Source organism: Cariama cristata, unplaced genomic scaffold (genome assembly GCF_000690535.1).
Source record: "Cariama cristata isolate BGI_N322 unplaced genomic scaffold, ASM69053v1 scaffold37605, whole genome shotgun sequence".
NCBI classification, from domain to species: Eukaryota; Metazoa; Chordata; class Aves; order Cariamiformes; family Cariamidae; genus Cariama; species Cariama cristata.
This window is the reverse complement of record NW_009617594.1, coordinates 17024-42444: the sequence shown is the minus strand read 5'-3', so window position 1 is coordinate 42444 and position 25421 is coordinate 17024. Positions and strand designations below refer to the sequence as shown.

At 40.1% G+C, this 25421-nt stretch overlaps 1 protein-coding gene across 1 annotated transcript in view; it reads left to right on the top strand.

Moving 5' to 3' along the window:
• Nucleotides 1–1995: 1995 nt before the first annotated feature.
• The window catches only part of LOC104161976 (pecanex-like protein 2), a gene marked incomplete at both ends in the record, with an annotated part of 36847 nt that continues 13421 nt past the window's right edge, over nt 1996–25421 (top strand). The window contains 5 exons of the mRNA XM_009700582.1: nt 1996–2167; nt 7112–7222; nt 8807–8898; nt 19690–19799; nt 22032–22128. Coding sequence (XP_009698884.1) covers nt 1996–2167; nt 7112–7222; nt 8807–8898; nt 19690–19799; nt 22032–22128 — 582 coding nt within the window. The remainder of the gene's footprint in view (nt 2168–7111; nt 7223–8806; nt 8899–19689; nt 19800–22031; nt 22129–25421) is intronic.

The window sequence follows — 25421 nt, the reverse complement described above, 5'->3', positions numbered from 1 at the left end:
ATTACTCCGTCCTAGGTGCAGAATCTGGCAATTTGACTTGTTAAATTTCATCCCATTAGTCATAGTCCAGTGCTCCCGTCTATCTAGATCCCTCTGCAAGGCTTCTTGTCCCTCAAGAGAGTCAACAGCACCTCCCAGTTTGGTGTCACCAGCAAACTTGCTAATGGTGCATTCAACTCCTGCACCCAGATCGCTGATAAATCTATTGAACAGACCTGGCCCTAGAGTTGAGCCCTGAGGAACAGCGCTGGTGACCGGTCACCAGCCAGATGCACCCCATCCACTACAGCCCTTTGAGCTCTGCCCTTCAGCCGGTTCCTCACCCAGCGCACCGTGAGCTACTTTAGAAGTAGGAGTTAAATATGCACTGTAAACCTGATTGAGTATGTCAGTGTTGTGCTTGGAACTGAAGGGTGTGTGGAGCTAAACCTCTGGACTTGTAGTCATCAACTCAGTCTTACCCAGCTGCCTTCAAATAACTGCCATGCAAAGGTAAAACCTGGGTTCCGTAGTTCAAGAAATAAGACAAGAATGTGACATCGTAATAAAATACACTTTGGTCTGGAGTGCACATCAGGATGTAAATCATTAAGCAATTGTTTAGATGCAATATTTACTGGTTTCTTTTCCTAAGGCATAGCTCATATTTAAGATAAATGAACTGAAGTTTAAAAACAGCCAGAAAGTAATATTTTAAGTGATTTTTTTTTTTTTAAGTCAGATTTTTATCTTCTTAATTCTCCTTTGATTGTTTCATGGACATATGTCCTATTTAAAAAAGAAAAAAACATTAGTAAAATTGAAATTTGGGTTAAACAGCTAGGATTTATCAGTCTGACTTGATTCATATTCGGTGGATGTGAGGTGCAATATAAACCTGCTAGTTCCCTGCAATCTGCCACCTTGTTAACTGATTGATCCCAAAAGAGAGTACAGATCAGTTAATAGTGATGCTAACATACGAGCTTGGCTGGCAGCCAAACAAACACGGCCGCTGTTTCAAATCTTTAAGTAGACTCAAGAAAGAAATGATCTTTTATTATATTGACTTAAATTACATTTCACAAATAAGAGCAGTTTCATGGCACCTTTATGCAAGGCAAACTTGAATCCTTGTCACTTTGCTCTTGGCTTTTCATGCTCAAGGAATCTTTTGACTCACATTTAAAATATCTTTTTTACCGTTAAGCTTGCTACCAGGAGAACCGTTAAGATTTTTCTTAAGTGTTTGTTATTCTTCCTGGCCCACAGCCTCACAGCAGTGTTTTGTAGGATTAGTGCAAATCAGTTGTGTGAGAGATGTATATGAAAGATGTAAGATAAGAATCCTTCCATGTATTAATGCCTTTGGATCATCATTTCAAAGTGCTGCATGAGAGAGAGAGACCAGAAATTGCCGATGAGTGTCAGCCCCTCCTGCAGGGACACGGATTTGCTGTCCAGTGGTTCATATCAACAACAAAAAAAAAGGAACTGTATTGGTGCAAAAAAAATCAATCTCCGTGCCTCATGCTGTACCTAGAAGCTGCTCTTTTTTTTTTTTACTTCCCAAGAGGCAATTAAAAATTAATTTTCTATTTCATAAAGGAGGAAAAAAAAAAAAGCCAAGCTACCTGAAGCAGACATTCATTAAAATAAAAGTAATACAGAGAAAAATTCTTTCTCTATTGAAAAGAAAGGTTCAGACAGATGGAGGGTTTTTTTTTTTTCTCCATACAAAATGACGACTTCTGCAATTAGTGTGTTTTGAAAGGTCCAAAAGGTCAGATTTTCAAAAGCATAAATGATTGCTGGAGTTAGTCTTAACTGCTTTTTGTGCCATTTGAAAGTCTCCTCCGGAGAAGATAAAATACCTTGTAACATTTTTGTTGTTAATTAGTATATGTAAGTCATTAAAATATTTTGGTCTGACTCTTGACTCTCCAGTTTAATGCAGTGCACATAGTAGGATAATGAATACAAAATTCAAACACTTTCTTATTCTTTGTTTTCCAGGGGCACAATAAAATCATAACTTACAGCAGACCTGTGTATTTTTGTATGTTGTGTGGCCTTATTTTGCTGCTAGATGCTGGATCTAAAGACACAAATCCTCCAGTTTATACAGTGTATGGCTTGAAGCTCTTTTCGCCTAGATCTCTCCAGTCAGCCAGAGACCATGTAATAGGTGAGTCAATATTTTTCCTAGGACTGTAAAAATGAATTAAGCGTTAGCCGGGGAAGTCTGTGTTTTCCCATGTTGGCAATCAAACGCGTGTTATGGAGGCACAACTCTAAGTCAAATTGATAGAAACATTTGGCATGACTTAAGACGGGTGCGGGGCGGGGGGGGCAGCTGGCAACCTTCCCTCAACTAAAAGGAGTTCTTAATGAAATGAGGCTCATAGAAAAGTCTCTATAGAAAACTAACAGTCGCTGATGTTATTAGCAAAAGACATCATCTGTGAAATGCAGTTAATCTTTGTAAGGGCTTGTCTATGTGAAGCAGTTACTGCGGAGTAAGCTGAGTTTTAAATTTAATGCCTGGAAGCTAACCCGTGCCAAGTCCTCAGATGGACATTCTTCCACTCATGACAAACATGGTCTTTCTTGGTTTAGTTTAATCTTGCTGTCCACGTGATGAGTTAGTGTGGAGCGGTCACTCCGCAGTAGCTCTTCCAACCTATTTCCTTCTGGAATCGTGTTCTGAGGTGGCTGAGGACATTCAGATATTGCCCCAAAACGAGACTGATGATCCTTTGGCACTAATTTGAAGTGGGCGCAGCTGGAAATACCCGGTTCTGTCAGGACACTTCTTGCTGTTACACACTTGCAGTCTGTAACTGTGATGCTGCTGTAGTTGTGTCACAGGTACGAGTGCTAAACTGGACTTGGGTCAGGTAGTGCAACACTCTTGGGTATGAAGTAGAAAAGTTAATGTTTACTGTTAAAGTTGTGAAAACTTCCCAAGAGCTGTGTCATAGTGTACCAAAGATGACCTGTTGGTTTGTGAATTTAGAACCAGGAAAACCTACTGTAGTAGAGGAAAAAACTTTGTGGTATAGAGTGTATGACCTTCGAGGTCTTTGTTCACTTGGGACTGTTGTACTTGCTTTTTGCTATGCTCAAGTCAGGCTATTACTGCCTGAAAGGCATACTATTTTTAGGAGAGCCTTCTGGTCCTTTATAGGGGTTCATTGACTCCCAATCCTTCTCACCAGAAACATGGGAATAATGGAGACCTGCATCTCACTTTCATTAGCTTCTTTCATTACTTTCCTTTGGTCTCATTAAAGTTTCTTCTTACATCTTATTTTCTCTGCCTGTCAAAGGTGAACAGTAAAAATGCTGATAAATAATTCAACAAGAATCTTAAATGACGCTTGGGATAGAGATAAATGAAAAACTATAGCAACCAGTATAAGAAAACAAAGTGTGGTTATAAATGTGCTAATTTTAGCTGGCCTCAAAAGAAGTGGGAGAGTAGGTTCTTGAAACAGCCTGGAGGGAGTGGAGGAGAGGAGATACAGGCTTCTCTCCCCAGTTGGCATCTGTTTAATAAGAGAATGAGAGAGGGAAAAGAAACTATTTCCCTTTGCTTGTTCCCTCTTCTTATTTTGCCAGGCTGTATTTGTTCAAGTGATGTTTGGTGCCGCCCTTTTGCTATTCCTTGCTTTGTCTCCATGGGAGTCCCAACTTCTGGCTGCCGTGAATCCTTGCAAGTGTTCGCAGTGGAGCTACTTCTGTAAGCCATGGCAGTCTGGTATCCTCCAGCATCTTGCTGCACTTGGAGTATAGATTCCTTTAGGCACTGAAGGTGTAGAAGTATTTGGAGCAATAAAATCAGGGGGGAAGTCGGCCCCACTGAATATCAATGCAGTGTAGCTATTGTTTTGTCTTTTTACCTGTTTGCTAGGCATTTTTGGTATCTCTTTATTGGTTTGTCATCATATGATGACTTTTTAATTTATATTTTACTTGTAATTTATTGTAGTATTCAGAACTGATATGTTGGGAAATCAAGGGATTTTTGACTATACGTTACAAATACTGAGGAAAGGAAAAGTCTTCTCTTTCATTTGTTTGCTATGGTAAGAAGCTAAAGTGATGGAAATCATAGAAAGGACTTACCAAGGAACTAGTGTGATGCTGCATAGCATACTATGATAAAAGTCTTGAAACAAGGTTATAAAAGAAAATCAGTGGAAATTTGTTAGATGTGTAACCTAATTACTTAAGAAATGTGACTTTTAACAGGTCTTTGCAAGCAATCTATTTAGGATCTGATTCTCTTTTATTTTAAATTGATGGTGGTTCTGCTATTGACTTACATTACTTAGGGGATCATGGCTTTAATTCATTCTATGGTTTAAATCTTGAATTCCTTATTTCAGTTGACCTTTTTGTTAGATTAACGTACACAGTGCAAGTAAGGGCACAGCCAGAGCCGGCCTCAGTCACTAGGTGCTACAGGTGTGGTGAGTGACAAAAGTGGTTATGCACTTAATGTATGATGGGTTTTGTGATGGAACCATTTAAGCTTTAGACAGGTGAGTGAAAATATTTGGCAGACATCTCAGAAGAGTAAGTATCAGGTGGTAGCAAAGTTGTGTGATAACAAATCCTCTGCCTGCTACCTTCAGCAATAACTGAGCTTCTGTCAGGGAAAGAAAGCCTCTGTGAATGTTATCCTCTGCTGTGTTCAGGAGGGGAAGAACAAAAAGACCATTTCTCACTGAAATAACGCGTTATTTTTTTTTCCCTGTGAAAAAGTATGTATTGTTACGTAGCAAATGGACTAGTACTCAGATATGTCATGTTTTAAAAATAATAATTTTGTAAACTTCTGAAATGTTTGCAGTGACGCTGCTGCTGAGTTGCCATTCCACATTTCTCAAAAGACCCGAAGTTTCCAAAGTCAAAATGTGTGTTTCCCTCCTATACTTACCTGGTAGCTCCCCATTTAGAAGAAACCTTCAAACTGCAGTGTTAAATGCCAGCAGCTCACATAAGCATCTCTTAATGGTCCAGCTCTTAAAGGCGACGTTCTGTATGGAAACGTGTGATGCTTAAACAAATTCTCTCTGGAATTCATAATGCAATTCCAACTGATCAATCAGTTACTTCCCATAAGGGAAACTACTGCTCCTAAATTCAATCCTTTAGTAGGTGATACCTGATTGTTTTCCTCTCTGGTATGCTCCTTTGTGCAGGATGAGATAAACAAAGCTACCTTAGCTAAAGAAGTTGTTAGGATTATTCAAGGTATTAATAGAGAGAGGGTGAGGTGAGGACATTGCTGTAGTCAATCAACTTTTCCCTCCTTGTTTACATTCACCCCGATATATTTTGGTGTACTGACAGGATAATGTCTCTGGTCTTGTCCTTCCTTCCTCTGCTCTTAGTCGGCTTTTTCTGAGGTTGCTACAGGAAAGGCAATCATTCGGACTGTAAGTCAGTACTCTGAGTTCTGGCAGTTCTGCAAGACCTTTGCCTGAGGAACAAGATCTCCTGTGAGTTTCAGCAGTGAGTTTTGGGGGACAGTTGATCCCATGGCGAGCCCACGCGGCCTGCTGGGCAGTTTGCTGTCCTGCCATTGTCTGTCTTCAAGGGTGGTCCTTGCTTGGCTCGGTATGGCTCGGTGGAATATCTGAAAGAAGAGCATAGTAGTAAAGGAAGAGGAGATTAATAATGGCATTTGCATGTAAAAGCTTGAGAAGACAGCATTTCCTCATGTTCTTACAGACATGTAATTTGGGCCAGCAGCAGGAAGTCGTGATGAAGGGTGCATTGTGAATGCAAGTATGCTTAAGTGAGCCCTGTCTGTGTTTAACACTTCAGTATGTCATTTTTCCTCCTGTGTTTGACTTCCTCAGGAAGATTTACAATATTAGATAGCAGTACTGTGTGTAATATGAAGAAAAAAGCTGTCAGATTGAACTCAGTGTATTGTTTTATTTTAGCACAAGATACATGAGTAAGAGGCACTGGGAGTAAAATGTGAAATTAACATTCAACCGTGAACACAAATTCTACTGTTACCGTCTTAAAATTTGACTGGGGTGAAAAGGGTAATAAGTTGTACCAGTGATTTGTTTAATTTGCTTTTTATGAGAATGAATAGGAGGAAACTGTAGTCTTCCTAGCATGCAAACTAACAAATATGTATTTGTTTACGAGGAAGAGTGGCTGACACACATCTCTCTTCTTCACCACACAGAACATTCTGGTACCAGTACAACGAAGCAGTGAGAATGTGATTAAACATGTACATCTGTCCTTGAAAGCTGACAGTATTGGAGGCTTGGGTCAAGTGTGTGTTTAGATGCTTTGTTAGACAACTGTGCTTAGCGCACATTTCTAGGGTGGAGCTAGGAGTAAATGGATGGGAAGGCAGAGTGGCTGGAAGTGAGCAGAACATAATGACTCCTGCTTTTCCTTGACTGTAAGGCAGCCATTTAAATTAGCATTTCTGTTGTGTAAAGATGTCAAACTGGGTTTTACCCCTGAGTTTCTTTTACTGCTTTTAATGTAGTTTCACTACTGCAAAGTCAAGGTCCATCCTGCTGGAAGCTGGGGAAATATTTTGGGAAAGTTTCACTATAGGGTTGTCCCATTTTTATGTGCTGCTGTTAAGTGTCTGCTGTTGATTGCTGGCAGAGGCAGGATACTCTGATAGCCAAGATACTTGGGATCTTAGCCATTAAAAATATTTTTTGTTTGTTTATATTGAATTGTTATACCTGTGGTTGAACCATCTCAGATTCAAGAAGGAAGTTCCGAAGTCTGCAAATTAAAATTTCTGTACTTTAAACAGAACAAATATAACTTTGAAAGTATTTAAGAAGCTGTGACAGGAGGCTGCATAATGCTATTTTTTCTGCTGCTGCTTTTATCCAGAATAAAGCTTAAAGTTAACATCCGAGCTTTAGTTTTTTACGTGTAAACCAGCATAATTTATTTTGAATACATGAGAAGGAGTCGTTGCTGCTAAGGTTAAGGTATACTCACTTGAGTAATCTTCAGAATTTATTGGAACAATTTCTTATCCTGATATGATGCATGTTTCTCTGTTCTCCATACATTGTGATGTATGACTGTGTTCTAACATGCATCTTCTTTTTTTCTTTAGTGTTTTTATATTGCTTTCCTGCAATTTCTCTTCTTGGGCTTTTCCCTCAAATCAACACCTTCTGTGTATATCTCTTGGAGCAAATAGACATGTTGCTTTTTGGAGGTTCTGGTAAGTAGCCAGTTGCAGCCTGAGCTATCCCTTTCTGGGCCTATAACCTTAGATAAGAGTATATTATTGCATGTTTTAAAGCACAGTGCATGCTGAAACTCAAACAGCTAATGGTATTCATATAGCAATGGGGTCAATAGTAATAAGACCCCCTTGATTTGATTTCTTTTTTCTTTTGAAAAGTTGTATACAAGTTGTGCTATAGGCTGCAGAATGTGATTGACATCAAAGAGCTCTTTCCTGGCATGTCTGATGTGAATCTTTACTATAGTTATAAAAAAGAAAAAAAATATTTCTGTTAAAACTCCATTTAAAAAATAAAAAATGTTTGCATTGTTCTGTAGTAAGGCATGCTCACAAGATATTGGATGTGTCATTTTTTTGGTGTTACTTCAGTCAGAGTTTAAACAAGGCCCATGAGAGACAGTGCATTGTTTTTTGTTGGTAGTGGTATTTTTTGTTTTACATTATAGCTTAGGTAACAGAGAAGATTGGGATGCATCTACACTGTCCTCTTAGTTTGGATCAGAAACAAAGCTCCTCCTTATTCCCACTTACCGCATGTTTTGCATCATGGAATGATGTTGGAGTATACGAACTGGATTCTATTTGGATGAAGCTCAAAAGCAAGGTGCACTGTAAGGGTGCACCTATTGCACTCCGAACACTAATGAGCATACAGTCTGCGAGACCAGGCTAGAGATAGTTTGCAGTAAGGCATCTCAAACCTGTGTATCATGGATATGACATCCTCAGCACTCTTCATTCCACAGACCCACGCTTACTGCAGTGCTTGCTACTTTAGACATAACCTTTGGCAAGTGGTTGAAACCGGTACAGATGATAGGAATGTTCTTTGCTTTTTGTCTCATAAATACCATAGCAGACCTGGAGGAAATAACATGTTGGATAAAGTCCCCATCCTATCAATAATGATGATTCCAATGTATGTTGAACCCTAATTAAAGCACAGTTTTGAAGCCCCTATGTCTCCATTGCTGAGACTGCTGAACTCCTAATTCTGTCTGACAGCTTTACCTATCCTACTTTAACCCTCTCAAAGGAGGTTGTAGCAAGAGATCAGCTGGCATCTTTCTCTCTCCCTTTAAGTTCATTGATGTATCTTGATATGGTGCAAATCATGGTTGACCAAGCAAGTTAGGATGCTTTTGGATGATACCAGAGCCTATGTGTTGGGAGCAAAGGGAAGGAGGAAAACTCCACATGGAGTGTGACTAGAAAATTGTCAGTTTTGTAGATCACTTCATTCCTCCTTGGTAGCAACATGAAGAGGCATAGTGATATTTTGGCAAAACAGTGTTCGGTACAAAAAGCAATAGTGTGGGACTTCAGGTCAATGGAAAACACACGGAGTATAGTGGCATTGGGCTTTCAGTCTTAGCTGTAAACAGTTTTGTGAGCTTATTTGGGGCATTGAAGGTATTCTCTCAACAACCAGCTTTGGGATATCTGATTTCAATCTCTATACCTCTTGTGATGCAAGAGCTGTTTAATTTTTATTTCTCTTGATTGCAGATTCTCATTTAGGAAGCAATTAACTAACATGTAATGTCTGTATTTTAGCTGCTGCTGGGTTCGTATCTGCACTATACAGCATTTCCCGAAGCTTTGTGGTTCTGATTGTCCTGTATGCTTTCTGCTTCAGTGCAGTGAAGGTAAGCCAGAAAAAAAACACTGCAAAAATTCAAAATTTCAAGCTCAAAATTCATATAATCTAAGGAGACCAGCATTGTTTGGTGCTACATTGTCATTGTTGTTTATCAAGATAAGCTTTACAAACCATGCTTCAGGCTCTGCCTATTAGCTATGCTGAAATAGATTGAAACTGTAGTGGAAATACTGGAATAAATGTGTGTTTAATACCTGTGACTGTTTGCCTCTCACAAGTATCAGTCTGAAACGATCCGTTGAATTTCCCCTAGAGAGACTAACAGCAGCCTTGGCTGAAAAAGCTGCAACTCCTATTGACCTGTATAAGCCAGACTGAATCTGGTCAAAATTCCTAGTAAGGTCCATATTTCCAAAATGAAAAAAAAAAAGGATTTTGTTGTTGCTTCATGACAGTATGCTTAAGAACTGAAATGTCCAGCTTGGGCAGACTAGTGGGCCATCTAACCCAGTAATGTGTCTGCATCCACAGGGAAGTGCAATTTAGGAATTTAATGCGAGCCGGATGACTGTTTGCCACTCTTTTCCCTAATATTCCACCAGTATCCACAATTGTTGGATTAGGGATGTTGGAGAGTGTGTCCCCGCTTATTTCATTTGGTATCTGTGAACTACTTGTCTATGAATTTGCTCTTCCTGAATGTGCTGGTCCTGTCTGTTTTCACAACTTTGTGCCAACAAATTCCAGATCTTCTCTGTGCTCTGTGCCAAGCAGTGTAGTCCTTCATTGGTTTTAAACTGATCTGCTATTCACCAAGTCTTGCCTATGCCTAGTATTACAGGATTTGTGGAAGAACTGTTCTGCATTCACCATATCCACTGCCTTGGCAGTTTTGTAGGCATCAGTCATACTCCCCCAGCCATCTTCTCTTTAAACTGAAGAATCCCAGCCTTCCTAGTGTAAAGTGGCTGCTCTCAGGAGTAGCTATGTTAGTTGCCCTACTCTGTGCCTTCACTTACTCTATTGTGACCTTCAGATGTGGAGAATAAGTTGTGTATCATGCTCAGGTTGCAGCTGTGCCATGGCTCTATGTGCTGGCAAAATGACTGGCTGCCTTGTTCTTAGTACCTTTCTCAGTGATGCTCAATGTTGTGTTTTTGGCAGATGCTGCATTTTGAGCCATATTCAGTATAAAGCGTTTATTTTTTGGCAGTTAATGTATAAGTCCTCTGCATTTTTGGTTTTATTTAAAAAATAGCAATGAAATTTTGGCTGCCTTCGAGTCTGCTGTAAAATTCCCAGTGACCACAGCAAGACCAGAATTTCATCTTAGACTTGTGATAAAATTTATCCTTTAAGGAACAGTCTTTTGACAGTGTTTCATTACAGGCTAGATGCTGTCAGTGCCCTTGGAGGGGTGCACCAGGGTGTGCAGCGATTTACAAGCCGCTCTTGACATCTTGCGGTCATACGTGAGAGGATGCTTTGTGGTGCTGCAGATGCATACCACACACACAGATCCCAACGTGAGGTTCTACAACAGCAAAGGATGTATCATGTCAACACCCAGGCTGGCCATTTACACAGATGAAAGGGGCGATCTTTAAGAGAATTCTTTAAGGAACATAAGCAGTTCTATAATGGCTTTTAACAATTTTCCACTTAAAACTTTGAATAGGAGCCCTAAATCAAAGAAGGTCAATTATAGTGCCTGAATGGTCTCTCACAGATAATCAGAGCTGGCTGTGCATGTGTTCTTAACCACTCCCAGTAGTAAGGTAAAATGCGTTAAGCCACCATTTTATCTTACCCCTGTGTGGCTTGAGTCCGTACACCATAAATTATGGCAACTCAGCTGCTGAGCGGTGCTGCGTTAAGACACTTTAAGTGCCTTTGAACATGTGGTGTACTCCCAGGGAATCCTCTGCTGCCAGGCTCACCCAGTATATCAGTTATACTGACCCAGCTGTGTGATGCTAGAAAGCTTAACTGCTTCTTATGCAGTTTCCTAAAGTACTCCTGCTACTGTTTTCTGGCTATATTAATGATTCGGAAACTGGCAGCTGGGATGGAGAAGGTGACTGTCTGTAGGGATGAACAGAGTGAGAAAAATCTAAAACGGGGGAGAGAAATAATGAGGAAAAATGGAAAGAGCTATATGGAAGGAAGGAATTGAGTTAAATCACTGTTCAACAGGGAAATATCTGGGGGAAAGGATCTTCTCCCCCCCCCCCCCCCCCCCCCCCCCCTCCCCAAGGCTAGCAGAGGGTGATTCACTGGTTGAGGGCAGGGAAGTTGTGTGATGGATACTTTAAAAAATAGTTTTGTAAACAGTATTAAAGAAAAGCCTCTTAAAATATTCTACAGACTCCTCTCTCAGTGTAATACTTTAAATTACTGCATGCAGGTGGCTTTGTAGATAAGCAATCTCCTCGTGGATTAGACTTCAAACTGCTTAGAAATATGCTTTTAATGCTACCCTGAAGTTGTAGAGTGCTGGGGAAGATTTAGAAGATACCTGTTGTAAATTACCAATATTAAGTGCAGACTTTCTGTTCACACAGAAATTACAGTTAATTTGAATTTTTATGGCACTGTTCTTGTGAAGGCACTTCTGAGGAGGTTAATTTAAAGCATGTAAAGATAATTTCACTTGCTTCAGCTCATAATCTCGGTCTACTGGGGTGCTTGAAATTTCATACATTTTTTTCTTCTAGAAGTTATGAAATAAGCACTTGTGTTAACCCTCTTTGTTCTTCAGTCAGGTTCAGAGATTTTTTTCCTTTTGTGCTGTTGTATATGACATTGCAAGAGAATGATTCTTTGGTTGGTGGAGGAGGAGTAGGAATTGGCTTAAATGTAAGAGAAGAATCTTATCCTAAATAGAGACCTCTGTGAAAGGTGGTCTAATACCCCTGTAAGAAACTAGAACTGTTTTGATATCTAGTGAGCAACAACTTCTGATCCTAATCAAATGAAGGTTCAGATTTTTGATGCACTACGAATTGCAGAGTTTAACTCAAAACTGAGCAAATGCTATAGTTTCATTGAGGTATTTGCACAACGGTGATAAGTACGTGGTTTTCTTTAAGGTAGAAATGGCATCTCTTCCACACTTGCACTTTACAACTATTCTTTATTTTTTATTTTTATTTTACTCTTTTCACTTTTAGTCAGTTTGGCAAAACCAACAGGGCAGCATTTTCAATATCTGTGGAGGTCAAAAAATAATCACAATCAAAAAGATTCAGGCTAGGGAAACATGATAGACTCTCTCTGGCACGGGACTTCTGCGTTGCAAAGCTTATTTCTTGGCTGAAATGTAGCATCCTCAAACGTAAACTCTGTTTATTGGCAGAACATCTTATAGCTCAGCAGGTGCAACTAGCAGAGTTCTATTTCCAGAAATAAATTGCAGAGGAGAATGGATCTCTTAAATGGTTGTGTGCTTTTTACTGGTGAACGATTGCTGACATCAAATGCCCAGGTTGAAGACCCATTCCAGCGGTATCAGGCTTGAGCCTCTCCTTCCTTAAGTGGTTCTTGTGTTTTAATTGTTATCTTGCAGAGTGAAATAGTCTAGCCTTGTTTCTCTGTGTATGTTAAATATTCCAAAAGGGAGGATGTTATTCCTGAAGAAGTTCAGTATAAGAATAATTAATTGACCACACTATTTTCTTTTTTGTTAAAATAATGTTAATATTGTAATAGATCTGTGTTCTTAAGTGAGTTTTTCTTGTTCAATTTTAGAACAGAAACTATGTTTATGTACGTACAATAGTTTGATATAGTTACAGGCAGATTTTGAAATTATTTTAGAATAGCAAATTCACAGCAATTAAATTGGAGTTCTAAAGGAAAAAATTTAGAAAAATTAAAAAGTAAGAATGGAGCAATTGTCTTGGGGTATGTCCACAAAACAGTGTAAGTACTCCAGTTATAACTTTCAACATGTGAATATAAGCTCTGAGAATTGAGACAAATAGGTCTATGCTGAAATCCTGTGCCTTGTCCAGACTGATTTTGCTGTTGAGTTATGTTGTACAAAACCAACTGAGAGTGTCTATGAAAAAGCAGCTGTGGTATAGACGTATCATTAGTTTAACTTAATCGTTGTCGTTGATTTTTGTTCAGATAAGTTGCCTGAGGAAAATTATTGTACAGTATTCTCGATTGAGAGTTCATACTATGATCTGCAGACAAAATTGCGCATGCCCAACAAGTTCATCTGGCCCTGCCACTCTTTCTGAATGTCCTTGCAGCATCTTTGCCATTGCGTGACCAGAAGCATTTCTCTCTCGTAGCTAAAATGCACGTATTGCCTAAAAGAAGACGGACAGATCTCTAGTCTTGTGCCAACAGTGAATGTGCAGGTTGGATCATGTGTCAGGTTGCTTGCATGTCCCATCACAAGACTTGATCAGAAGCATATGATGTGTTTCGGGAAGTGCACATGCTGCTCACCTGGGGGAAACAGGGTGTTCTGTGACCAATCGTGCACTTTCCACACATCTGAAATAAGAGACAGTCTCTCCCTTGTGCCTGCCTAAGGCCAGGCGCAAACTCATCGCCTGATGAGGAGACCTGTGTTTGAGTTGTGTGACTTGGAGTTGAGACGAGTTGGAGGAGGAAAACAGAGGTGGTGTTTGGAGGTGACTGAGAAGCGAAGGGGCCCCACGTGCTCCGGCCAAGCGATCAGCTCCCCTCCTCAGGGTGCTCCTCGGCAGCTTTGCCCTTGCTGGATGCTTGTGTGGAGGAACTGTGGGTCTGCAGTTTGTCAGGATCTCCTCTGGTCGTGGTGCTGCTGGACTGATCAGTTTTCTTTTTGTGTAAAGCCATCGAATTAAAAAAGAAAACCCAAACTTGTTCACAGTAGGAAATACAGAGTATTGCATCTAAAATTATAACAGGTGATTTCTCCAGAAAACCCCAAAACACAAAAGAGCTGGAATTCTAGGTCTCCATCTGTGTGTTTGAGGCCTTGAGGACTGATGGACAGGACAGTGTTCATCACTGTTGTCAGGCAAAGGAGTGTGTTGAGTGGAGCAGGTTTTCAAGTCGCTGTCTGACATAGCTGGTGAACAGAGGTCGTTCCCTCTGGTGAAGATGCGAAGTCACCTGGATAGATTTTTGGTTTATGTTCATGTTATCCCAGTGATGCACAGGTGGTTTGGCTACAGCTTTCAGATGCTGTAAAGCATCTTTTCACACATCTTAGCCCATGACGTATCCTTGTCAAGAGTGATGTGACACCAGCTGCTTATCCAGCCTTAAATACAACAAGAGTGTGAACTAGATTTCAGACAAGAGAGCAAATAAATGTCTTGGCTTCTGAAGTCCAAAGACCTCAGTTTCTCCTGCTTGCATTGAGATTTTCTTTATCTCCCGGGCCTCTGTTTAATGATATCATCACTCCTTATTCTAGTTCTTTCCAAGTCCTCTATGAACTTTCATTTACTCGTGTTTAATAAAAAACTCTAAATTCTCAATGTGGTTTTATCACCTCTTTTGGCCATTCATTGGATTGTTACATCTGATAGCAGCAATTTTTCAGCTCGCTACTTTTTTGAAGCTATTGCGTAACTGAGTTTAGTTTAAAATTATCTGTGTTCACTTCAGCCTGGCTTTACTTCTGATCTCAGTTTCAGTCCTGTAATCTTCAACAGAAATTGGCAGGTCTAATAACTACCTTAGCTTTGATATATGAAAGGGTTATCTCATTTTCCTGGAGGAGGTGTTTTTGTTTTCAGATATTGCATCTGTCAGATTGGAGACACAGGAACTTCTGTGCCATCTTTTTCAATTGACTAGAATTGTCTGATACAGTGATTTTTGTCTCCTTCTGTCTTGTGGTCTCTGCCCAAATATTTAATGGATATTTTTTAAAAAAAAAAAAAAAAAGATCAGGTATGCCCTCCTTCTTTTTCCACAAATATTCAGTCTGGAATTTAGCCATCTTGATACCAGTCTTTAGCATTCCAGCGCATTCAGTGTTTTGCTGTAGGGCAGAAGATCACAGCCCCAAAGGTTTCTGGCACCATTCCGTCCTTCTCTTCTGCCTTCTGTTCCAGTCGACTGGTTTGCATTTGAAACTCATCCAGAACCAGTTAATTATTTGTTGTCCGGCTTTTTTGTTTGGTGGGGTTTATTTGCATGTTGTTTTTTAAACGTTTAAGGAACTTGTGCTTTATCTTAATCAGCCTGGAAAAATTCCAGATTTTGGACTCAGGTCTGAAAAATTAAACTGATGTGAATGTGTTCATATGTGGCACAGCTGCCTCCTCCAGCTCTGTGTAAGTGCATATTTTTTTAAAATGAAAGTTACATAGTTTCCATTACCTTATAGCTCAAGAATATTTCCTGGTAACTTATTTGTTGCTTCAATGGACAGTTACTAAAAATCCTGTGTGTATTTTAAACCATTCTCAGCTCACATTGATGTAGTTTGGTTTGTTGTTTAATGAGTTTTAAACTCATTAATCAGAATAACAATGCTTCTTGATTCCTGTTTTCAACAATGCAGGCTTCATCTGTGTACTAATAATTTTGAAATATTTGTCTTGGGGTTTTATAATGGGAAAGAATTGCAAGCATACATCTCCCTCAATCCGCTAAGACTGCCCAAGTAAATTTCTAAATAGCACTGAATGGGTCCATATGTGTAGGCAGAATTCCCGGATGTGCAAGTGTCCAAAAATAGAAGTATACGATTATTAGACAGTTTTGTTTCTACTGCATAAAATACTTCCAGCCCTGTTGGAGGTTTTGAAGACAAGGCTCATTAGTTTTATTACTTCCCAATTTAGAGACCCCTGAGGTTCAAGCAAGAGCTGGTAGGAGTGTTAATTTTGGAGAGAATTGTCAGGTATCACACGTTTGTGAGCGATCTTTGCAGCCATAGACTCACACTTTAGACATGACTTCCATAGTTATGCTTTTAGCTTTCTGTGTATGATAAGAACTTATTGTCCAGATATAACAGAAAAAGTAAATTATGCCTGCAGAATCCGATATGGCCCAGGGTTACTCTTACAGAAGTATGTCACTGTGTAGGAATGTAGAAATCTGCACTTGTTTAGGATAAGCTCACCATTATGTGAAACATGAGTATCCATGCCCCATGCCTGAAGTTGTTGCTCAACTTACTCTCTAGCTGAGGAATCCGAGTCACAGACCGGGACTCTGTTGTGTAAGGTGGTGTGAGCACACCCACACACCCCCCTGCATCAGTTCCATCCTTATGGATTTTAAAGTTCAGCGATGAAAATACAGTCACACATAGCAGCTCGGAGTGCAGAGAAACAGAGACAACATTGCTCAGAATGGGCAGTGATATCTGTAATCTGGTAGCTTATCGCTTGTCATGTTTTTGGAGCTCTTCTGGGAAAGTTGTGGTTTGTTTTCTATGGATGAGGGAAAGATAAGGCTAGTGGGCATCTCTCCCTAGAATTTGTCTCTAACCAGTGTAACATGAGGCTCATGAATAATTCACGTTTCCTGGTTGTTAGTGTTCACTGAAAACGAGTATCCATGGTAATATAGTTAAGCTTATAGTTAACCTTGTAGAGAACAAGTTGTTATTACTATTTTCTCATACCTTTGGGGACGGAGAGGATTTTCTTTTACAATCTCATTCAGAAAGTAAGTATTTTATATGTTCAGAAATAAGATGATAGTATTTCTTTCAATTTACCATCACATGTGTGGAATGGCTGACTGTCAACGGCTGTCCTGCATATTGTTTGATACAAGCAATAGTATAGATCCATGATGAAGCTGGGATGTGGAGGTAAGGAGGAAGACCAAAGAAAGATTGGTTGAATTGCAGGGGAGTTGGACTAGATGACTTTTAAAGATCCCTTCCAACCCAAACCGTTCTATGATTCTACAAATAATGATGAAATCATGAGAGAGTGGAAAATCAGGTGTGTGCGCTTTGGGAAGAACAACTGGAGTTTGTCTCCATATTTAAAAAGCCAGCCACTATCCAAACACCTTCACCTTCAATGATGCTAATGCTGCAGCAATCTGCAAAGTCTTTGAGTTGAGAGGAATATTCTGGGGGTGAAAAAAAAAAAAAACCAGTAACAAGAATTTCTACTTGCCACAAATGGTTCTCTATTCAGAGCACTTTTTGTCCCTGGAGTAGGACATATGATTGATTTGAGCTTATCTTTGAAACATAAGTGTGCTACATGCATTATTTTTTTTTTTTAAGGGAAGAAAGAAGCAAAAAGGATAAAAAAATGTAGGACAGAAAACTACTATAGCCACTTTTTAAAAATACATTTGCCTCCCCACCTCTGCCAGTGGTAAAAGGCTTGTAAGTTCAAAGACACCTTTATCTTCCTTTTTAGTGGATTGTTTTGGTGGTTGGAATGGAACAGCAGCCCCCTAGCACTGGGTCTGTTGTAACTCATCACTTTCATCCTTAACCCTGTTAAGTCCATTGCACTTGTTTTTAAAAATGACTACGTGAATGTCTGCATCAAAGTGAAAACTGTATATGAAAGCACTACATGTCACCTCAACCAAATGAGGTAAAGTAGGAAGTCAAACTCCCTGTCTAGTATGACAGATAATACCAGCTTCCAAGACTAAAACCTGTCATTCCTGTTTTCCCACTGAGAAGAATCATTGTCCAATTATCAGCTATATTGTTTTTTTCATCTTTTTAATTTAAAGCTCTACCAGGCATCATTAGTGGGGGAGGAAAATGACAAAATGGAGTCGAGTACATCACGCTGATGTTGGAGAAATGACACCTTTGTTCATTCTCATCTTTTGTACAAATTGTGGAGCGTTATTCTGCAAAATCCTGCTCTCTAGGCACATAGCAAATATTGATGCCTGTCCTGCCTGCCTTCCTGGCTCCCTGACAGCTGAGCTTTGAGGGGACAATGATGCTTTGGAACTGGAGCACAGACCAGCCAAACTGAGAAGTTGTGTGTAATATACTGAAAATATGGAAGTAAAGAGTTCCTGAGACATTAGGATGGGGAATCAGCCATGTACAGTTTTACAGTAGAAAGAGGGCAGAATGATTTCTCAAACTGGCTACTGATACATTTCAACACCAGGTATATTGCTGGGCTCTTTACACTAGTTTGCTTTTGAAAGAAGTTGCAGAGCAAAGGGGCAGTCATTCACTAAAAGATGCTGGGTGGATCTGTATGCGGTTTTATTGCCCTGGAATTGCAATGGATATTTGGATAGACTGTGATTCAGCCATTTTCAGAACTTTTTGACTTCAGGTAGTTTTCTTCAGTGTTTTGAAGAATACGAATTTCTGACTTGAGATTAAACATGGGAAAAACTAACCCAAAATGTATTTGACCCCAAAACTGGAAACAATGAAATGAAGAGTGGAATTGGATGTAAAGTTTAATTTGTCAAACAAATGGTGCTGGATTCTTTCAGTAGTACTGTGTAACTCTCTTTTTTGTTTGTAATGGCTGTTTTGAGTAGGATTGTTGGATAGAACTAGGTGCTTCTTTCTTTCATCTTTGTGATGTTCAGTAGTATGATGAGGGGAACGTGATTCTTGGAATTGAAATTTCACTTCTGTGATACTGCTCTTAGGGTAACAAGAATTTCAGGGTTAAATTCCAAAGAAGCCTCATGTTGCAATGGGTTGGATGTTTGTCCCTTAAAAGAAATTGAGTTTGTCGTACTCAGGTATTCATTGCACCTGAAAGAAATGGAATGTTTCTTAATCTGAGCCAACTTTGCTAAGAAATCACGCATATCACTGCACAAAGTAAGACTACTAAACCTACTTTATTCTGTGAAAATATTGGTCCTGTACAAATTTTGAAGTGTTTCAAGCAAAAGATACAGTGCAGAAGATGCATTGTTTGTACTAGCTTAAATGCTTGTAGGATGTGTGAAACTTTTTTCTCAAAACCTACCCAGAAAGTGCTGTGATGTCAGGATCTGGTGACCTTCCATTCAGTTGATCAGGTAGAAGTTGTGTGGAAGCATTGAACAAGTCTAAAAAGTGAAATGGCTACAGACCTGATCCACCAAATTTCTGTGCCCTTCATAGACAAAATTTGTGTCCTTTTATAGCCAGGACTCCTAAGTATGTCTTAGGATCCCGAATTTGTAGCAGAGGACTCTACAGATGAAGCTAGTCTTGATAAGCATTCCTTAAGCTTCATGTTCTTTCTCTTATTATTTCTAGCCAACTTTAGCTGCTTAAGTCACCCAGAGACAATTTCTCATCTTGGTTATGCCCAGAGTGTGCTGGCGAGTGTGTAAATTACCTCTTCTCTCCCTACTCAGAGATGTCATGTACGGCAGCGAGCGCTCTCCCTCTCCACTGTGTTCTTATCCAGGCAGGGCCTGGATGTAACGTACAAAGCAGCAGAAAGATTTCAGAGTGAGATGCCAGAACTGTACCCCACTGCCTCATTTAGATGACATTGGCATTTGTTGCATGCAATCTGGCCGCAGGTCAAGTAACTACATATCAATGTAGAGTTTAGACAAACACAGTGCAGTTCATTTCACTTGCATCTCATTTTAATGAGAATTTGCCTCTAGTGTTTCTTTAAAGAGGAAAGAAAACCTGCCTTTCATGTGGTTTCCTAGCTAATTGCTGATTATAGAGGAATTACACAATACAATCACAAAACATGCCTCTAATCGCAGTCTTTTTCACAATAATAGACTTTGATATGAAAAAGGATTTTCAGTCCTTGGTAGATGGTGTACAAATTTAGATCCTGTGCATTTAACACTGCATGTATGGCTTAGCCTACTTAATTTTACTTTTTTCTTAAGTTCTGCATTCCTAACTTATAAATACTTTGCTTTCTGTCCTTCTGTTCAGGAACCCTGGGATGCACAACACATTCCAGCGCTCTTCTCTGCTTTCTGTGGCCTGCTAGTTGCACTTTCTTATCATCTCAGCAGACAAAGCAGTGACCCATCTGTGCTGATGTAAGTTGCCTGCAAATGTTATCTATTGATTACTCTGTACAGCACACAACCAGAGTGATGCCTGAGTTTCAGAACCACAGAGATGGTCTCCCAAAAATACTGTGATGTGGTGGAAATTCTTCACCATGTCTGCCTGGTTGGTATCAGTCCTGTAAATAAATGAAGTGCTACAATCAGGTTGCCAGTAAAACTGGTGCTCTTTAAACAGCACTATCCAAATTCTCTGAAGCAGATTTCACCCTCTGGGAAATTGTGTGCTTGCCATGTTGGAGGAGAGCAATTTTGTTGAGCGAGTGCTCAGGCTACTGGAGTTGCAGAATGTGCATTGCATAGCACTGTGGCGAGGAGAAAGGACTTTTGATGTGCTGGGAAGATGGCTAATTTTTGCTGTTGCTGAGGGTCACTGTCAGTAGGCTATGCCTCTCTGTTTGAGATTAACTCCTTCCTTTTCTGCTCTGACACAGTCCGCTAGAAGTATCTGAGGAAAGGTAGTGTGTATTAACAGCTGACGTTGCAAACAGGGGAGATCCAGGGGAGAAGTCCCAACGTTATGATCTGCAGGTTGAGGTGACATGAGAGAGAGACCCATAGATCGGTAGCTCAGGAGTGACAGACTTGAGTTTTCCTATGTGGGAACTGTGCTACATGGCCATCATGGGGGCTGTGGTGGTCCACAGACAGCTGGGCAACTACGTATATGGCTGTGGGATTAAGCAAGCGAGTGGGTTTTGTGCAGCAAGTATCACCATGCCATCTGGGATTCTGCTTCACAGACAGCTCAGTCTTGGCCTAGAACAGTGCGGAGGGCCTGTAAGGAAACCCACAGGTTCTCTCCTTTGATTCGTGAGGTGTGTTGTGTGTGTCTTGAGGTGAGGCTCTTCAGTGTATGAAGGCTGTAGTAGGCATATGGTAAATCAGGGTGGTTGGACACACAGTTCTGTAGTGCAGGAGAGATAAGGGGGAAGTGGAGGGCTTTTTAGGCCATTCGAGATTATATTTGAGCAGAGAAACTTGGGAAAAGGAGAATTCTAATGAGAAAGGAAAGGATATAGGGCGCTAGTAGAAGATTGGCATCCCAGTAAATCTTACTGAAGAGCTGAGAAATTCCTTCTTTACAATCCAGAAGATTCAGGGAATCTGATATTTATACGTTTCTAGGTTCTGATGTGGCAAAGCAACAAACTGCTTATATCTGTTGCCGTTAACTTTATACAAAGCCTACTGTGGCTGGCACTGATGTCAGTTAGACCTGGATCAAGCTTTGTGTAGGTGGTGTGTAGTTCATTGTCCATTACAGTATGGAACTCACGTATGGAAGGAAGTGAAGCTGTGTACTGTCTTAGGGAGATTTGTTTAGCCTTGGAGTAAAATATACACAGGTAAATTGCAAATCAGCATGGAAGTGTGAGCTCTTTAAATTTTGAAATAATTTAAATCTGTTCTTCTCTTCCACTCCCCAGGAAGGACACACCGGTTCATTAACTTCTTTAATAAAACACAAACTTGTCTTTCCTTAAAACTTTTGTTTTAAGGAAGCAATCTTAAACCGTTAAATCCATTTTAACTTTTAAATCTAGCTACGGATTTTATAATGTTCTTAGTCAAATCTTCAGCAGCTGAATTGGTTGTTAAATACCTTAAGATTAAGAATGTGTACAAAAATGTCAAATGTTTATTGTGCAATCATGATAAAAATGTATAATCCTTAAAAAAAAAAAGGTTTAAGACTTCTTTTTAAACAGCTCTGAACTTAATTAAAGGAAGTTAAGGAGATTGGAAACAGTATTTAAGGGGTGGCCTGTGGCATAAACTTTAAGATGGAGGAGGGGGTAGAACACAAATCCTGAACTGGGATTAATGTACAATTTATACAGAAATAGCTTCTTTGGCCTTTCCTATGTGGGCCTAAGCAGCTCCCACATTGTTTTCATCTTAGCTGAAATATTAGTAAAGGGCATGAATGCAACAGTACCCTCTCCGCTCATTCCTTTGAATGACTGAGTCACACTGATCGGACTGCTGAGACTCCTTAACGTTTTGACGAGAAAGTTCCATGCTGATCACAGGTAGAGCTGGTTTGTGTCAATCTCCAACTATACAGAGATAAGGTAGCTACTGCATACATGAGGAAGGAAATCTGAGGCTGTTCCTCCTCCTCTGCCCCCCAGGAACATTCATATTTGTTAGACATGTTCAGAAGTATCCTAACTAGGATTATTTTTTTTTTAACAGGTCCCTTATTCAATGCAAGTATGTCCCTCACTATCTACGTCAACAATTTGCAGATTCATCAGCAGATCCACTCCCAGAAAAGATGAGAGAATCAGTGGTAAGACCTTTTATTTCATTACTTTCTGTTCAAAGCTCTCTTCTATCCATTTTCCCCACTAAGAAACTTAAAATATTCTCAGTTATTTAACTACCAAAAGCACAGAAAATGGGAGGATATATCTCCTCTTCCTTTAAATCCACAGATGGAAACTGAGAGAAGTTCTCTAGATCTTCTTTCCAGTGAGACCAGAAGGGAAAAGGGGGTTATTGCCATTTTCCTTTCTGAAGGGTTCCTTTGAAGGACTCGGCAATGTTGATTCCTTAATATAGTTGATGGGAAATGCACTCTTAGAGCTTGGGGAATGGGGCATCTCATCCTGGTGCTCAGAGAGCTGATACAGGTTCTGTGCACAGAGTTACAGCCTGGCAATGTGGTGCGTACAAGGTAGGCTGGATTGTTCATCAAGTGCTCAAAAAGGTGAGCAGTCCTGCCAGACTCCCTCTCTACATTGGAGGGGGGCAGGTTTTGATCTACAGAACTAAGTCTGTTTAAAACAGCCGTTATTCTTTTTCTAGGGCTAGGAGTTGAGCTGGTTTTCAGGAATGACTTTTTCTGTGCCAGGAAGTACTCTTGACTGCATGCCCTCCACCCCAGCCAAGCCAGGTGGAGCACAGACCAGACTTGGCACCTAGAGATGGAAGAAGCATGTGAAACTTTACTAATATGAGAGAGAGAGGGGCATGCCTGCTGCCAAGCATCGCCATCTCACTGTCTCTTCTTTGCTTGGCAGGCTGTTTATTTCCTACTGTCTGGCATGTAGCTCTGTTTGTGTCAGCTCATTTCTCACTTCAGCTTAAACATCCAAAGTGACCCATCTTCCTTTTTGTGTCTTTTTATATAAAAAAAAACTTGCTAATTGTTAACCAGGGGCGTTGATCTTATAAAGAGCTCATGTGGGAAGATCATTGAGTTTCCAGAAGTATTAAGGGGTGTTTAACATTTCTTAGAGTCATGAACTGTCCTGCTTCCCAACTGTCAGCCCTTCTTTCTGACCACATCCCTAATGCCTGCATCTGAGCATTTGCAATCTAGGCAATTATTTCTAAACTCCTGAATGCTTGCAGAAGCAAGGAGCATTCAGAGAGTGCCTGCAAGACAAGACTACCTTTTTTTGACCCTGTGATGTGACCTGACTGTCTGTAGTGCTAGTGGTACAGGTTACTAGTGTGGTAGCTGGCCTGGCCTCCAGATGTCCCTTCAAAGAGATGCATCTCTCCTGTTCATCTTGAATCATTTATTGGGCATTTTAGAAGGTGTTACACAGCCTACATTCAACACATGAGTTGATCCCACACTACTGTTTTCTACTTCTCTTTGCTAAGCTACTGCTTAGATTGTGATTTTCTACCATATATAAAGTTATTTTAAATTGCTTGCTCTAATAAGGCCCAGAGAAGATTAAGTGATATTTCTCTTTCTAGTGTCTTGTATTGAGCTACAGTTTCTTGCAAACTAAACTGTTTGCAATAGGGTCACACTGCAATATGAATGTCCAGGTAGTAACAGAGTAAAAAATAATTTGTTAGTTTTGCTATATTTTGTGGTATTTCTGGTGTGTAAGGGTATTGCCATGATTCATTGTTGGTCCATTCTTGTACATGGGGATTGTATGGCAGATGTAATGGAAAGGTTCCCCAGTATTTGTATCCCACGTGTATCTTTTGCTGATAGTGCCCTTCTTGGAGCAGTACTGGTTTCATTTCACAGTGCAGAGGGAAATCTTGAGCAAGGCTTCAATATACTGAAAATAATAAAAAAAAAAAAAAACACAACAAATTCGCATATGAGATCCTGGCTGTATTTTCAAAATGGAGTCAGGCTGCAGATTCTTGACCTATTTTTGTGTCTGTAATGTGGACGGGGTCTGATGTCTTATATTAACACAGTTACCATGTGGTTCAACTGCACTGGGGCCCTTTTGCTTCTGGGGTGGAAGATGTAAGAAATGCAGGGAAGACAGTGGTGGAAGTGGCCAGATGTAGGACTTGAGTTTTTCTCTTCACCATGTCTCATTCCTGTCATGTTTTGCTGATGTTTTTTTTGCATTTAATTAAGTGGGATTCCTGGCACCTTTTGCTTTCCAGGATGTTCCTGGTTTTGGGGATTGGCACTTTTTAACTCTGTACATTTGGTACTCCATGCTGCTGCTTTTAGACAGAGGCTGCTTTCCTTCAGTGTTGCTAGAGCTTGCTAGTTCTTTGCCTTTGTTTTTGTTTTTTCTCTGTCCAAGCTTCCCTCAATCTGTATAAAAACTGTAAGCAAATGTGTTTGCTTACAATGTCAATTAGCAGTGCTAATTCTTCCACACTGGGAGATCTCTTGAAGAAAGAGAGGGCAATTTCTGATTAATGCAGGCTTTTTGTCTAACCCCTGTGTTATCTGGTACCTCTGTCTCAATTAAACATTGAACAGTTTGCCAGAAGACTCCCACTGCTGTCTCACGGTGCAGTGCTAATAGACCAAGCAGGGAAGAATTGAGGCAGGAGAAAATGCATGTGCCTGAAGTTTGAGGAGCACAATCAAGGCACAGTCTGTTCTGACTTGCTTCAGCACAGCAATCATGGTTAGGATGTAGGACTCAGCTGACTCTTAAAAGCCAATTTTAAATAGCTTCCAGAACTTCTGCAAGGGGATCTTCAAACAGTTCAAAAACTGGGTGAAACAATAGGTCAGTATTTGAAGGAGATTTCATGGTTGTAGTTAATTTTTTTCCTCTTGGAGTGCTCCTCTACGAGGAGAGTATTCCTAACCACCTGTCAGTGGCAAGAGATGGCAGGATGCAACCAACACAACAGCCAACCTTGCCCTGATCTATATGCAGACATATGGTCTACATAACATGCCATTTAAATACAACCCATTTTAATCAGAAATCCTGAGGTGTACAGAACCAAATCACCACCTCAAGGAGCTGAAAGCAAACAAGGTTAATATTGAAAATTAATGTGTTGTATTCTGTAGTGGCTTTGCATTGATGTTGGGAATAATAAATACAGCGTCTCTAATGTTCAGTTACATGACCTTTACTATTTTCTTTTGCTTGAATAGCTGTGTAAGAATTGCCAGCTTTGGAAGCCTGAATTATAAAGCAGCTGTGATGGATAATTGACCATTCAACTTTTGAGAATGGAGCCTCCTACCATTATAATTAATTTCTATAGGCATCCACATGGCTGATTACTAGATTAACCAGTGGCCTGAGGGTGCTAATGTGTTACATTCAAACTCAGCTTCCTTCCTGGCCTTTAATACAAACATTTAGATAGCTAGTAAAAGGATTTATACAAAGC